The sequence below is a fragment of the Hipposideros armiger genome, unplaced genomic scaffold, assembly GCF_001890085.2.
Source record: "Hipposideros armiger isolate ML-2016 unplaced genomic scaffold, ASM189008v1 scaffold_272, whole genome shotgun sequence".
NCBI lineage: Eukaryota > Metazoa > Chordata > Mammalia > Chiroptera > Hipposideridae > Hipposideros > Hipposideros armiger.
This window is the reverse complement of record NW_017731622.1, coordinates 1,189,230-1,205,380: the sequence shown is the minus strand read 5'-3', so window position 1 is coordinate 1,205,380 and position 16,151 is coordinate 1,189,230. Positions and strand designations below refer to the sequence as shown.

The 16,151-nt window shown below is 48.5% G+C and overlaps 1 protein-coding gene across 43 annotated transcripts in view; it reads left to right on the top strand.

The window, feature by feature from the left end:
* The first annotated feature begins 54 nt into the window (after positions 1 to 54).
* KCNMA1 (potassium calcium-activated channel subfamily M alpha 1) overlaps positions 55 to 16,151 on the top strand; it is a 744,819-nt gene continuing 728,722 nt past the window's right edge. For 42 of the 43 annotated variants that reach the window (XR_002125588.1, XR_002125587.1, XM_019657024.1 and 39 more), the window contains exon 1: positions 55 to 586. Coding sequence is in view for 41 of the 43 variants with exons in the window: in XM_019657024.1 (XP_019512569.1) it covers positions 224 to 586 (363 nt within the window). In the remaining 2 variants the exon portion in view is untranslated. Of the gene's footprint in view, positions 587 to 8,175; positions 8,219 to 9,072; positions 9,318 to 16,151 lie in introns of those variants that run through there. The other variant, XM_019657036.1, reaches the window with a different exon arrangement.

Sequence of the window (16,151 nt, the reverse complement as noted above, 5' to 3'; positions counted from 1 at the left end):
GGGGGAGGGCGGGCGGCGGCGGCTGGCTGTATATATCTCCGCGCACCCCGCCAGGTCGCGCACAGCGCCCCGAGCCCAGGCGCCTCCCCGCCCCCCTCCCCGCGCTCCGCGGCGGCGGCGGCGGCAGCAGTAGCAGCAATATGGCTGTTGATGGGTGTTCGGGGTGGCGCTGGCGGCGGGAGGAGCTCCCCCGAGCCCCTGCGCCGGCTGCCCGTTGCTAGCTATGGCAAATGGTGGCGGCGGCGGCGGCAGCAGCGGCGGCGGCGGCGGCGGCGGCGGAGGCAGCAGTCTTAGAATGAGTAGCAATATCCACGCGAACCATCTCAGCCTAGACGCGTCCTCCTCTTCCTCCTCTTCTTCATCCTCCTCCTCTTCCTCCTCGTCCTCGGTCCACGAGCCCAAGATGGATGCGCTCATCATCCCGGTGACCATGGAGGTGCCATGCGACAGCCGTGGCCAACGCATGTGGTGGGCTTTCCTGGCCTCCTCTATGGTGACTTTCTTCGGGGGCCTCTTCATCATCCTGCTCTGGCGGACGCTCAAGTACCTGTGGACCGTTTGCTGCCACTGCGGGGGCAAGACGAAGGTAAGGCGCGCCCCGGGCGCCCGCCCCTCGCGCCAGCCCCGCCGCTTCTCGGCGTCCCCGGCAGCCCACCCCCTCGCTCCTCACAGCGCCGAGCCTCCCTCCATCCCTGCCTGCCGTCCCCTCGCCGCTTTCGCTTCCCTGCGCTCTCCCTGTGCCTTCCGATTGGGGCAGCGGGCGGCGCGCCGGGGGTGAGGAGCTGCCCCTAACCGGTGCGCCCCAGGACGCGGATCCCCAATCCTGACCCCTTGTTTATTGTAGGGCTGTGTGCTGCCGCGGTTCGGGCCGTGGTCGGGTACTCGCGCCGTTCGGGTGCTGTGGTTTGGGGTAGGGAGAGCCAATCCCGCGGGCGCCGAGAAAGCTGGGGGCCGCTGGGTGCGTGTTTCTCACGGCTCCCCTGCCGCGGCTCGGCTTCTGGCGGTGGGCGAGGGCGACCACACAAGCCCGCACTTCAGAAACCTGTTGGGGAGATGTGTTAGTGGAGTCAGAAGAAAGGGAAAATCCTTTGGGCAAGGGAGAAAACCTTTCGGACTAGGGAATCCCCGGGGAGGAACATGGCCAGAGGAAGTGGGGAGGATCTGGGGGGGTCGAGAGAAAGTTGGGGAGATGCACCCCATTTTTGGAGGCAACCATGGAGGCTGCCACTTTAGGAGTGTGGTGAGGTCGCACATCTCCTGTCACCTCCCTCTCCATCCTTTGAGATATTCTCATGGAACATACCCCTCCACCTCAAGTTCTGGGGCTTCTGTATTCTCGCCCCCACGCCACCCCCTTTAGGTCCTTGGAAATGCCACCAGCAGCGTGGAGCTGGAGCAGCAGGTCCGCGGGAGAGCCGGCCAAGGCCGGGGTTTCACGCGGAGCCTCCACTCTGACGCTTTTGAGGTGACTGGATGTCAGGTTAGGCTATTCCTGGCGCAGAGACGCCCACCAGCACTGAGCCTCACTACGCGTTATGTATGGTTGCTAGGCTGACTGCCTGGTCTGTCACCAGGTCTCTACAGATGTCCCCTTTTCCCTCCACTGGCTGAAGGTTAGGGGCGGGGGCAGTTTTTCATAGAAAACTGCAGAATAAAAAAAAAAGAAAACGGGAAAAAAAGAGTGACCCAAGCTACTTTCTGTTTGAGTAATTCCCATCCTAGGGGACTTCCCAGTGCCAACATTTTCAGAGGGAAGGAAGATCAAGGGGAATAGGAGAACAGTGCAAGGGAGAGGCAGCGCTCCCTCACAAGCTCACACCTTTTCTAGGAAAGTTAATCCAAGGACCCCTCAAACTTCCACAGGGCACAGCAACTTGTCGCAGGCGCCTTAGTTGCTTCAGGAAGAAGCAGGGAAGCCAGGGGCTGTGGGTGACACACCAGGGTGAACCAAAGCTCCCTCTCCTGATCATTAATTATACTTCGCGTTGGGTGCTGGAGCTCAGCTGTGTTTTGTGGTAGCACATTTGTGTTTTGGAAAATACTGGTGTGTTGGAAATAGGGGAGAAAAATAGAAGCCATCACTCTCTCTCTTCCTCCTCCGGAAGCCTCCAGATGTTGCCCAGCAAGCTTTCTTTGGAGTTACTTTCTCTGCCATAGAGGTTTTTAGCCGTCAAGGTGGAAAACCTCTGCGTCCCAGAGAAGCTGTCAGATTACGCAGAATCCCACCGGTGAGACCCTGAGACCATGCCCCTTGCCTAGCCCTCCACCTAACAACTGCTTATTCATGGAGCCTTCTGATCCGCACATTTCCTCTCCTCCGCCTCCCCCACAGTCTTCAGCCCTGGAGTTTATTTTCCTCTGCTGAGAATTCAGTGTCTGCCCTTAGGGGAAAGATAGCTCATAGTTGTGCACATCTAAAATGTTCTTTACGCTGAGTGATTCTGGTGAACTTTTTAACAGCCTCCTTATCCATAAGGAACTGGGCGATAACTTTTTTGTCAGGGAGCCGAAATACGTTTCGAAAGTGTTTTCCGTGTTCCTGGTGTTTTAATCAGTCTCTAAGTTTTTTTACTCGAGGGGCTTCATCAATGCCACTGCAGTGCCTGCGATGAAATGCTGATCGTATTGTTCACATAAAGAATCTCTCTCCTAAATGATGACCAAGCATTATGTCTGTCAGTTTTCTCCAGAAAATAGGTATTTTTGGCAATTATCATTAGAAAAAGCAATCCCTACATATCAGGCTATATTTTGTAGCTCCAAGACCTGCTGAGTTGACATAACTGGAAGTTTCTACAAAGAATCAACCTGGGGAGAGAGCTGCTTGCAGTTGGCTGGGAATACGTGAGGCCGATGTGAATCAGGTCACTTTGGATACCATTAGAGTTCATTTAAAACCATGTTTAGAATCTTTTAATACTTGCCCCTTGATCTGCTCAATTAAACAGCGTAGCCAGCTCATTATACCCAGTAATAACAACTTAGGTCTTTTACAAGCTTTCCTGTCTACCCTGGAGGTCTGTATTTTTTCTGCAGTCATCGTTTTTTTTTGCCCTTCATTCTTTTTGCTTTCCAAGTATTTGGTCGTTGTCGGGATGCTGTTCATAAGGCTGCATTTGGCTTGAGCTTGGAATAATTATTTTAGTGCTGGGTTTCCCATGCAAACCTAGGTTGCTTTTCTGCAGAAGTCTACCAGCCCTCAGATATGTTCAGCCTCACCTTCATTCAGTCCCAGCATGGTTGGACCAGGAGCTGGGGTCCAGTAAAAGGCTAGTCGTTTTAGCATCAGAAATTCCATGGGAGAGAAGTTTCAGCAGGGAGCTGTGGTACCATAAGCCTTCTGTCTCAGGGATCACATCGTCCTTTTTGATCAAAGGAACCTGGGGCTGTGGGTGTGCATCATGCTTCATCTCATCATTAATACCTTTGGTCTCTGAATCCCAAAATGGTGAATGACTCTACTATTTCGAAAAGAATTTTTTTTTTTTGAAATAGGAAAACGAATCACATTTTCTTGCTGTTGGAGAACTTGGGCACCATTACCCCAGGACTATGTTCTTTGCTGTATTTTCTCACATGATTGTTTTTTCTCTGTTGAGTTTCATCAGAGCTCTCTCCTTACTAGGTCACGATGTTGTGAGGTCCAATCCAGCAGTGCACAGGGAGCTGCTCTGGCAGCCTGAGTAAGACCATGACCTTGAAGAAGTCATTTAACCTCTCTGGTCTCTCTTTTCTTGTGTTTAAAATGTGGCGATTGAATCGTGTGTGTTCTAATGCCCCTTCCTGCTCTCTGATTCCATGTCAGAAAGAGGAAGGAGTTCACAAACTATGGGTAAAGTTTCTATAATAGCTCAGAATGTGTTTTGCAATTCTCCAGCAATTTCTGTAGGAATTCAGCCTCAGAGCGCTTAGGTATATGTGTTTTTACTTCCATCACCTGCTCCTCTTTTAGCACACGGTCTCCTTTTTTCTTTCAGTTAGTCTGGGGAAACTGAGGCTAGCTTCCTATGGAGCCGTGGTTTGCTGAGGGGCCTGCAAGTGGCCAGGCATGGACTTACTTCTGCCCTCAGCTTGAGCTAGCCTCCCTGTAGAAGTTTGGGCTTGATTGAGGCTGGTCTGCATGGAATGAATTATGGAGGTATTGTCTCCATGGCTGTGTCTGAGAAAACAACACATTGACTCTGTCAGGCTTGTGACTAATATAAATATCAGATCCCATTACGGCTTGGTAATTACCCAGGGTCTGGCTTGACGCATCCAATCAGGGCTGGGGCTTTAGTGCCTCAGAATTCTTGATGCCAGATTGGCCCCGGTGTTTCATCTCATCCTGGGGATCAGCTGCATCCGACGACCTTCAGATACTCTGATAAGATCACTTAGGGAGGCCTTAGAGAAGGCCTCAGGTCCTGGTCCAGCTGACCTTCTTTTGTCCAGAGAGCTTTTTGCCTCTTATGCCTGGCTCTCTTTATGGAAATGCACACTTGAGTAAAGACTGCAATCAGACCCAAGTGCAAATCGTGGATCTCACACTTATTAGCAGGGCATCTTGGTCTAGCAACCACGTCCAGCCTTCATTTGTTCATCTGTAAAAAGAGTATAATGATGCTTATTATGAGGAGTGGCCATAATGGGTATATAGCATCCCACAAATGCCTGGCATTTAGCAGGCCTCCTGTAAAGGGAGCTGCTATAGCTCCACAAAGTGCTGAGTTTATTTTCTCTTTGATTCCTTGAACTTTTGGCCCCTGTAGGGCACAGATTACAACAAATAGAACTTGTGAGCCAAAAAGAACCTCTAGACCCTGAAGTCTGTTGTCAACCAGTTAGAGTCAGACTGAGATTTGGGCTCATGGCTCTTGGCTGTTACAAGGCTGGAAAATCGGGGAGGGGCCTGGCGGGCTGGTGGGGAAGTTACTGCCAGCATTGACACTGTGGGGTTCCAGGAGTGGTGCCCACCAGAAGTGAAGTGTTTGGTGGGCTGGTGTGGCTGTCTAGCATCCCTTGAGAAGGGACAGATTCCATCCCTGTTATCCCCAGTCTGGCGCTCACAGACCTGTTTCTCCGATAACGTAAATTTCTTAGCCAGGGTGCTCTCTGCCTGGACCAGCTTTACCTCGACAGCCCCAGAGCAGTGTTTCCCAAAGTGTGTTCTGTGCAGCACTTGCCCTTAAAGTTACCTTGTGAAAAAAATGGAGATCATGAATATCTGAGCACCCCTGGAGAGTTCCTGCACAGGCTTGGGGAAGGCCCCGTGGAGAAGTTGGTTAAACTGCTCCTGACTGCACGCTGAGAGCAGCCTTGCCTGGAGGTGAAGCCTGCTTGTGCAGTACCCAAGAGTCAGCCTGTGACCTTGGGCAAGGACTCCACTGCTTTGTGACTCCGTTTCCTCATCTGCAAATTGGGGATTGTAATAGAGCACAGCCCAATGGGATAGGTATTCTCAGTCACCCCATTTTATAGGGTTTCCTAGGAGGACACAGTGCCCGCAAGCTTTCAGGTGCCCAGGGGCCTTGTCCAAACGTGCACCAGGAAGAAGGGTAGAGCTGCCCTGCATTTGGCCTGGGGGAAGAAGGATGCCAAAACCAAGGCCCAGCGGCTCCCTTTTTGCCTCATCACTGTCTTCTTTCCTGGGTGGGGACACTGATTGGGTGCCTGGGTGCAGGGAGGAAATGCTTGCTGTGGTGCTCCCTCCCGCTCCTCTTCCCTGCACCCCACCAACGAGGGCGGGCGAGTAAAGGCTGACGTTGCAGCAGTCAGATTGGATTGTAGTGACAGGACCGCCTTCCCAAAGTGGGCAGCAGGGGTGTCCCAGCTCACAGCAGCAGTGGACGTGCTAACCTGCGAATCACAACAGCCAACACCACCTTGCTGGGACTCCAGAGCGGCGGAGCCCCTGGAGGGCTGCCTCCGTGGTTCCCGTAAAAAGGGCTGTGTTTGTGTTTTCGATGCCACAGCTCTTGGGGCCTCACTGAGAACACTGGTCTTTATGGAGTCATGCCTGGGGATCAGACGAGGTCAAGCCTCCTGCAGGACCTCTGAAATTCCACAGCCTTTCTGTGCACAGCACGGAGCTGATCAAAGAGTGCCTCCTTTTTTGAAATGCTTCTTGAGTGGGTGGAATCCTGGCCCTGGGCACATGGAGAAAGAAACTAAGGGGCCCCACCCTCAGAGGCAGGGGTGTCCTAGCATTCTGGATAGGAGGCTCAAGGAATGTTCAATTGGGGCATCAGGTCTCTGCCTCCAAGGGTGGGAGACAGCATCCAGTCTGCCCAGGGCTTCTCACATCCTAAAATGCGTGTGAATCACCTGGGGAGCTATTAAAATGTAGATTTGGATTCAGAAATTCCAGGGTGGGGGCTGAGATGCTGCATTTCTGAGGAGACACAGGGACTGCCCTTGCTGTGCGGACCACAGCACAAGTAGCACAGATATGGTCCGTTCCTCAGCCTCCAGCCAGGCCTGTTTTTAAATCTGGAAAGTCCCCGCTCCTCAGCAGTGGGAAGGGAAGGGAAGAGAAGAGGAAGGCTCACGGTGCCAGGACAGCCACGCTGAGAGAACTGTGCGGAGGCCTGTCTGAGTTGCCACGGTTCAGTCTGGGTGCTTATTGTTCAAGCTGATAGTTTGGGTGCCTGCTCCCAAGGAACCCACAAGCGCCGTCGTTTTGGGGTTGGGTTGCTGCGGCCACAGCCACGTTCTACAGATGTACAGGGTGTGGTGTGCGTGTCGCCCATCAACGTGTGGGCTCTCCCTTGCGCCGGTTGGTCACGCTGCAAGGCGTGAGGCTTTCCGAAGTCCAGGATGGCAACTCAGCCAAACCACCTTCTTGCAAAATTAAAGGCTAGCGGTGTAGCCAGGGCTGCACTGTGGTGGTGCTCCAGGAAGCCAGCTGCTGGCCACTCCCTCTGGCGTGTTTGAAGTCAGCCAGCAGCCACACTACCAACCTGATTCTTCTTGGGGACCTGGGTGGGCCTTTCCAAACCAAGGGTTTAACTTGGAAGGATTGGGCTCAAGACCTGATCGCTGAGTAAGGAGAGACATGTGGCACTGTGCCATCCAAGCCTCCACTAGCATTTCTCAAGAATTCCAGCAGATTGAAAGTGGCAAAGTTTTTCTCAGCTCATACTGTTAGGGACTTTTTCTTTGAGATGTGCTTTTTATGTTGTTCCATTCTCAAAGGGGAAAGCCTGGAATTAACTTGACCCATGAGCATCGTCAGCTGGCCAAATGAAGAAGGGCTTAGTATAATGCCCAGCACATAGTAGTTCCTCAGATCTTATGGTTATTATGATTGTTATTGTATTTGCTTTTATTGCATAGTAAGTGCATGCTATGTACCGAGCTAGGTGCTGGCGGAAAAATAGGACCGAATTCTGACTTCTATTTGACATGGTGGGAGGGGAAAAAAACGTTATCTTTTCTTGGGATATGGTCTCTGAGTTGACTGCAGATCCCTTGAGGGCAGGAAGTGAGTCATATAAATTCAAGCACACATTTATTGGGAGGGCCCTTTCCACCATGGTTAGCTAGGGACAGGGTGCAAATGTAGTAGGTGCAAATATATTTTGCTGCTTTAATTTGTTAAAAGCTCCGGTGAAACTCTGGGTGACTAGGATGGGTTCCTTTGGTAACTAAGTGATGTTTGAGTCACTCCTGGATTTTAATTATTCAAGCCACCGGTCTCTCTTGACCAGTGCATAACAAGGGTTTAGTTCATGATGAGCAGTTGTTCATGAGGTGCATGAGTCAGGCGGGGGATGCAAGGGCAGCTTCAAAAGAGTGGCTGCTTGAAGATGGAATTTTCTTTGTTTTCAGCATTATTTGGTAATTGTCTTTGGGACATTATGTCTAATTGCCAATTTGGAAATGTAATTGGCAGTCTAGGTCCAGAATGGGTATACTTCACATCATCAAGCCAACCTCGGAATTATGTCCCTATAAGATCTCATTACCTGTATGACTAATGCTTCTTTACATGGCCCAAAGTAAAATTATTCAAAACATCTCATTTACCTTGTATCCTTCATGCCATGCCATCGCCCCCCCTACCAGGATTTCTCAGGGACCCAGATCTGTTTGACTGGACATTTCAAAGGGAATTAGCAAAAAAGCCTGTATTCCTTTCTTCTCTCCTTCCTTCTGCTCTTCATCCTTTTCTTTATTTCCCTTCTTCCCTAGTGATCCCTGCCAAGTCCAGGAGCAGAAGGGCTGAAGTTTGCAGGTTAGTGGACAACAAGTAGGGGCTTGATCTTGCAAGTTTGGAAGCTCATGGAATTATAGTCATAGTGGTAGAAGGGGGCTTTGGGTCCTGGGTCCCACTTCCTCCCCATTGCCAGGACTGGGAGCCCTCTGCCCCATTGCCAGAAGGGAAAGGGGTGTCCGTGACCTCCCGAAGCCACCACTCCATTGGGGAGTCCTCTCCTCCCCCCAGAACGAATGGAAAGATCTTTCTCTTTGCACTAGCCCAGCCCGTCTGCTTTGGTCCATTTCCTGGATACACGGAACAGATTTCAAATTCTGGTGGATGACAGATTTCAAATTCTAAATCCAGCCCAGGAAGGCCTAGAGCTGGGAGGTGTTTAGATATCGGCAATGCTGTTGAGACATAGAACACCCTTCACTTGTGTTGCTCCTTTGCAGGACATTTTCTTCCTCTCTCTCATGACTCCCAGTGTCCTTCTGCTCCTGAGGCAGTGAGGTGTGCCCTTGCTGCATTCTTTCAAGTTTGGAAAATGGCCCATTCTGACTGTTGGTTCCCATAGCTTGCCCTCTGAGACCTGTCCGGCCTTGTCAGGGGCTGTGTGTGGGTGGAGGTTTTGGCTGTCCCTGGGCCATCAAATCACCTCTTTATTACTGGCACGTGCCCTGTGTTTCCAGAGTTTATCTTCCTTCAGTTTAGCGCTGGGTTTGGCCCAGAGCAGACGTAATTTTGGGGCCATGCCAAGAATCCAGATGTGGAGTGTGGATCCTTTGTGAAGAAGCCTGGATTGGGCGGTGCTTTCTGCGTGTTGGCGCTTCCTACAGGAGGGAGACCAGACGATGATCTTGAGCCTCTTTTGCATCATTTGCATGTAGATGCTGCCTAGAATTGAAGATTCTTCCTCCCCAACTACCCATCTCATCTCTTCTCCTCTTGGGCGTCGAGATACTGCCTCTGCCATTCCCCTCTGTTTGGCTGAACAGAAAGAAACCAGAAAAGAAAGGAGGACATTCAAGAGGAGAAGGTGAGGGAAGTCAGGGCCAGAGGGAGAGGTTCACACAAAGAAAAATATAAATTCTCTTCTGGAAGCCAGAGTTGGGTAAATATATAACTGGATGGATTTTGTTTTTAGTCCCCTCACCTTTGTCTTTAAAAAAATGTCTTTTGAATTTTTCAGTTACAGTTGACATTCAATATTATATTAGTTTCAGGTGTATAGTATTGTCCTTCATCTTAGCCTTAAGGAATAACTCACGACAAGTGACCTCACCTCCAAGGAGTGAGGCTTTTTATGTAAAGACCAGTGGAAAGAGGGATTTCACTTTTGGAAGGTTTTAGCTTTTCTGGTGAGAAGTCCCGTGGAATTAATTGCTCGCGTGTGGCCCGTGTGGCCCTGTGGCCCAGATACTAGCGTTCCAGTGCTTCCTGGGGATCTTCTTTGTGTGCTTGTTATACAAGAGCAGAGCTTCCTCCACTTTGCGAGAAGTTGCTGCGTGAACGTGTGACTTTGGAAAGTGGACCCTTCGTGGTTCCGGAAGGGGAAAAAGTGGACCTCCAATCAATGATATTCGAATGGAGAACTCAGAGATAAGGGCTCTAAGACTTGGAGGAAAGTTTGGGAGAGGAGAGGGTTTATTCTGGCGCCGGGGGTTTTCATGACCAAAGTTAGCTGACAACAGCTTTATACATTGTGTTTCTTCTTTGAGCAGCTGGGAGCACTTTCCTCACAGTGCATAGCTGAATTATCTCAGTTGCTCATGAGTTACAGTCATTTCTCTGGTGGACTTTGGCAGCCACGCCGATCAGGTGGTAAGACCCTTGATGAGTAGAGGTGGCGTCTCTAGCTGAATCCACGAGAGCAGTCATCGGTTTGCCTCAGCCTTAAAAGAGAAATCCTTTTCTTAAGTTCATGTGTAACCCTATTTTCCCCATAAGATTTCTTTTTCAACTTGTGTTTCACACTTTTGTCCTTAATCCTAAATGCACAGTATGTTCATTGTAGAAGAGGTAGTTGGTGCAGAGAGGCATTAAAAGAAAAAAAAGGACACCTCACACCCACGGCGATGGCTACTATGTCAAAACCAGAAAATAACAAGTGTTGGTGAGAATGTGGAGATTTGATTTGGACACATTGTACCCTGTTGGTGGGAATGTGAAATGACGCAGCCACTATGGAAATCAGTATGGGGGTTCCTCGAAAAAAATAAAAATAGAATTACCATAGGACCCAGCACTTCCATTCTGGGCACATATCCAAAGGAAGATATTTGTACACCTACATTCATAGCAGCATTACTCATGATAGTCAGAAGGCGGAAGCAATCCAAGTGTCCATTGATGGATGTGGTCTATACATGTAGTAGAATATTATTCAGGTTGAAAAGGAAGGAAGTATTGATACATGCAACAACGTGGATGAACCTTGAAAACACTATGTTCATTGAAAGAAGCCAGACAGGAAAGGACAAATACAGTATGATTCCACTTACGTAAGGTATCTAGAGTAGTCACATTTGTAGAGACGGAAAATAGAATGCTGATTACCAGGGCCTAGGGGAGTGGGGCGTTGTTGTTTACTGGTATAGAATACCGGTTTTGCAAAATGCAAAAGTTCTACATAACACTGTGAGCATACTTAATACCATTGAACTGTGTGTACACTTAAAATAGTTAAAGATGGTGAATTTTATATGTCTGTGTTACCACAATTAAAAATTAAAAAAAAAATCCCTCCAAATCCCATCTCCTAGAGATGACCATCATTATCGTTGGGCACGTTTTCTTTCCAGACTAATTTTTCACCGTTGTACTCAAGTTTGTTGGTGGGCAGCTAATATCTTTCCTCCAAGGATCGGTAAATGACAATCCCACGAGAACTATGCAGGTTGGCCTTGTTTGATTTCGATGGTTCCAACATTGAAAGCAGAAAAACAGACAGAATGACCCTCTTCCTGTCCATAGACTCTGGTTTAATGGTGTTTATTCTTAGAGTGAAGTAAAAGGACTACTGGGTTTTTTATTTTGAAAATGTGAGTAGCTGTGATGTCTTTAGGTAAGTCATGGTCTCTGGGCCCCAGTTTTCTCATGTGTACCATGCCCTCTGATTCAGTGATTTCAATATACAGCCATTTCTTAAATCAGATTTCAAAGCTACCAGTTTTACCTGATAAAGAACCCAAGAGTAAATTATTCAAAACAGTGGGCTCAGGGAGCAGTTCTGGGTCCACTATAAATCATCAAGAGTGAAATTTGACTGACACGTCCCCAAAACTTGAATATTGACTTTGATGAGGTAGCATATTTAAGAATACAATCTAGGAACACAGACCTCCATTGGAAATACTATCAAACGTGTCATTAAAAAAAAGTCTCAGAAGTAGTTTTTTTGTGACTCTGCTATTACTTCTAAGGAGATAGCTACACCACTATTGAGGTTTTGATTTTAATGTTTGGTGTGGAGGAAAGGTCGAAAAACGCCTTGAATTATAGACTATAAAGAGTGTGCTATGGCAGGCTGGCTCTGTTGCAGTTGGGCATAAAAAGAAACATGTGATTAAAGAAGAGGTCATGCCCATCAGCTTACTTTGATGCTTTTCCTTAACCCGCCCCAGAAGCAACCATGTTCATCTCAGCCCTGATCCACGGAACATTCCAGCTGCCGAAAGCAGAGCCAAGATGACTGCCGCTCGTGTGGCCAAGGAGGGTGTCTAAAGGGATGATCCCACGTACACAGTAACTTCTGAAATAGCTTCCCCCCCCGTCCACCCCCGCCACCCATGCCCAGTTATAAGTTGCCAGTACATCAGAATTTACTGTGTAGTGTCTCATCAATATAATTAGATTATATTGATATTACAGACTATAATATCAATTAGATTGTGATGCCAAGGCCATGTATTACATTTTATTTTTTTTATTTTAAATATTTTTCATGTATTACATTTTAACTTGTCACAGATACATTACATGAACACTCCCCAGATCCACAGAGTACCAGGTGGCTTTGGGGTGTTATTGAGTGAGTTGGCAATTGTATTGGACTTGAGGAAGCCCAGATAAAAATACTTCCTTAGATTTTTCTGTCTTGTAGTTTAACTCTTCTTAAGGGATCAGGCATCTTACAAGTATTTCTTACAAAATAAACTGACAATTTAGACAGTCGTTAATGCATCTGCAGTACCAAATACTCGGTTTGTGGCCGTGAACCAGACATGACAGAGATTTTTAAAACCCTGGGAACATTTTCCTTTTCCAGCGACAGGCAGTGCAAGCATGATATTTTTAATTGACCCCTTCTTTAAGTCAGGAGCCAAAATGTTATCATGCAAATCTCTCCTGAGTTGCATGGAAACTAATAAAATCGCGAAGGTTTCTATTTGTACTCTATGAACACAGACTGAAATGAAACTGAAACAGCTATCTCCAGGGATGATGCTATTTAAATGCTAGGTAGGGATTCGCAAGGGTTTTCATGGTGAAAAGAGAAACTGGCAAGTGAGACGTTCCTGCTTTCCTCCCTGCCTCACTGGTGTCTGTTCTAGATGCTCCTCTGTACTTCCTGACCTCAGACAGAACTAATTTAAAACAAAGGCCTCTCATCTATAATATCCTGTCACCTGCTTTAGAAAACAGCTGTTGGTTCTCTCTAAGCCTTTTTCTCTTCTTCCTCAGACATTGCATTGGTCTCCATACTTCCTGGTGTTTTGTTTTGCTAAGTCTTTCTAAGTGAACTGGAGTTACTGGCTTCTTTGGAAAAAAATTAATAAACTTTTAGAGTAGTTGCTATGATCAAGGATTGTTTTAAGCTCCTCCTGTCTTTTATATTTAATCCTCAAAACAATCCTAAGGAGCAAACCCTTTTACAATCCTCATTCTACAGATTAGAAGACTGAGACATAGAGAACAAATTTTGTTTTTGTTGGGATAATAAACTTTGAGTGCTTCCTATGTGTCTGGTACTTTTCTTTATATGTACAGAAGGTGCCAAAAAATGGATACACATTTTTTTTTTATTGGTGAATTGGGGGGATGGGAACAGTGCTGGGGAATTAGGGGAAGGGGGACAGACAAGTTGCTGTCGTTTTGTTCTTCAGTCTAGTTGTGGAGGATGTTGCTTCACTGGCCCAAGTTGGCACCATCATTGCGCTCTTCCCGGGCGAGGCAGATCAGTCGCTGGCTTCTGGACGGCCGCTCACTGCGGCTACTGGCCGCTCACGCTGGCTGCTGGCTACACACGGTAGCCCATGGCAACCCACTGCCACAGGGACTGCAGCCCACGCCGTCGCCGGCGACTCACAGCAGCCCAGCTCCAGGTTGAGCCGTTGTTCAGCATCTTAGCTGTAGAGGGCAGTGTCACTGGCCCTCATATGTGGGATCCGAACCGGGGCCCTCTGGCATCCCAAGCGAGTTCTTAACCATCGCGCCACTCGGCCGGCCCGGATACACATTTTAAGAAAGGAAAAAACTATTACAATTGTAATACTCAATATATACCGATAACAAAAGATGAATACAAGTCATGTGTATACATTTTTTGGCACCCTGGTGTTATTTTATTTAATGCTGCAACCACCAGTGAGGTAGGTGGTATTAACATCCTCAGTTTACAGATTAGGAAACTGAGGCATGGAGAGGTTGAATAACTAGCCCAGGGTCACACTGGTGAGGGGCAGAGCCAGGTTTAAATCCAGGCAGGTGGACAGTGGAGCCCACGTGTGGAGCCCCTGCACTGTAGTCCTGCAGTCATATGTGCTGAAGTGGGAAGTTGGCTTTTCCCAGCTCATCCCTGCCACAGGGTGAGAGAAAATGTGAGGACATAGGACTGAAAAGAGAAGGCTGTGTGTCAAGACTCATGCACCATCCCCTGAGGAGATGTGAAATCCTTTGGACAAGTTCAGAGAATGCTCTACTATCAGGGTAGAAACGAAGCTTAAAGCTATCTAGTCCTTTTATTCTTTTTAAATCTTGGTTTTCTTCCTGGAAAGTGGTATGATCACCTTTTCTTTACCTGATCGGCAGGCGTGCTGTGTGCAGTTGTGCCGGCTGCTCACTGCACAACTCTAGGGCTGCTATGAGAGTCACTTCAGATAATTCATAATTGTACTTTATGAACTATGGCACATACACCTTATCCCTGTGCTGGGGAGTATGTGGAGGCACCAAATAAATATTGGGGCATTTTTCTGAGTATCAGTCTTCCTTGAAATTTTGGGAAAAAATACGGTTTTCAATATTAACACATACATGGAAGGATGTAGAATTCAAGCATATTTTTAAAAACTTGAGAGAATGTGTGTGCGCATGCGTGACCGTGTGCACACATGCACGCACATGCAAAAGAACCTGGGAGTGGAGAAGTTTGCCACCCACCAGCAAAGCCTTATCATTAAACTGTGATCCTAAGCATCCTGATGTAGAATGATGTCTTATTATCCCCATGTGCTGTTTGCTAATATCTCAAACTCTGAAACTGTGTTATGAAAAGAATGGGAATTCTATGAAAAGAAAATAAATATATCTCAGTTCCCTGCACTGTTATAAATAAAGTACATTTTGGATGTTGTTGGGGCAGAGGATTTAATCTGCACTCTCAGAAGAAGGCAGTGGTAACTCGTTCAGTGGTTATGAACTTTCCCTCACCTTAGAAAGATTGATCCTTTCCCCCCTCTACCTCCAGGGCCTGGAAATGCAATATTGTATCACAATATGGATTTCTTTCTAGACCATTGGGCTTTGTGACCTTGTGCCTCCCAAACCCCATGCATGGAATATTTAGGGGCAGGAGACGAATTGGTCGGTCCATGAACCTTTATTAGCATGGCTGCCTTCTTCCAGGGCTGCAGGGTTGTATCAGACATCATTTCCTCCTGGGCCAGCAGCCGCACTGCATGATCCCGGGGCACCGTTCACATCGTAGTCACGAACATTGTTGTGGAATTGTGCAGTGCACAGCCCACGTGTCCATATGCATGTCTCTTCTAGGTGTCCAGCTGGGTTGGTATAACACACTCACACGAGAAATTAAAAACACAGTGCAAGGCCCTTAATTCCTAACGGCCAAGCAAGTAAGAGAAACATCAAGATCTTGAGATTCAGAAAAGGTGGAAAACACAGAGAATTGGTCAGCGAGGGGGTGATCCGAGAGAGCTCACTGGGGCCATGGGGGTGTGAAGGTGGACCCAGCCTGCCCGTCCCTAGGCCCAGCCCCCAGGATAGGCTGTTTCCATGACTTCTGACCACTGTGTGGCTTCCGACATGATGTAGGAGGCCTCCCAGCCCCCGCCGCTTGTTCTTAGCACAAGCCTTTGAGAAGGGAAATACTCCAGTGCCAACCCGTGTGTGGTCCTAAGGTCCATGGATGAGGAATAACAGGACCCCGAGGATTTGGAAAAGGCCTCTCCTTTGCCAGCTGTGCTGTTTTTAGCTCCCTCCCATGCCCCTGCTGTCCCCAAGTGTTTGTCAGCAGAGCGTACTGCGCCTACGTGGAAAATGGCAGTCAGAGCCCAGGCCACAGCAGCCTCACCACCAGGCCTGGCAGCCAGGCCGGGTCTCTGAGGCTGGCAGGCTGCTGCGAGGGTGGTTGCATAACTGGCCTTTCTGCCGGTCATGGTGCCGGCTGGTTCTGGGTGAGGAGGTCCAGCAGAGTAAACAGGCCGCTGCCCCTCCCTGCGCCTTGGTGCGTTGGAGAGGCTCTTGGGCCTGGTGAGGGGCTGGCATATTCAGGAACTCAGGTCTGAGCGACATGCCTGCACTGGGAAATGTGGAGATGGTCTAGCCTGCTCCTTGGGTGGTCCAGATGTGGTAGAAGGCTGGGTGTGACCTCAGGGATGGCCCACTCCTCCCCTTTGTGTGTGCCATTCTTCAAGGTTTCGTTCACTTGCTGGGAATGTCACCTTTTTGGGAAGCCTTTTCCGTCCGCCTGAGTCCGATCTTGCTATCTTCTCTGATAGTCCCC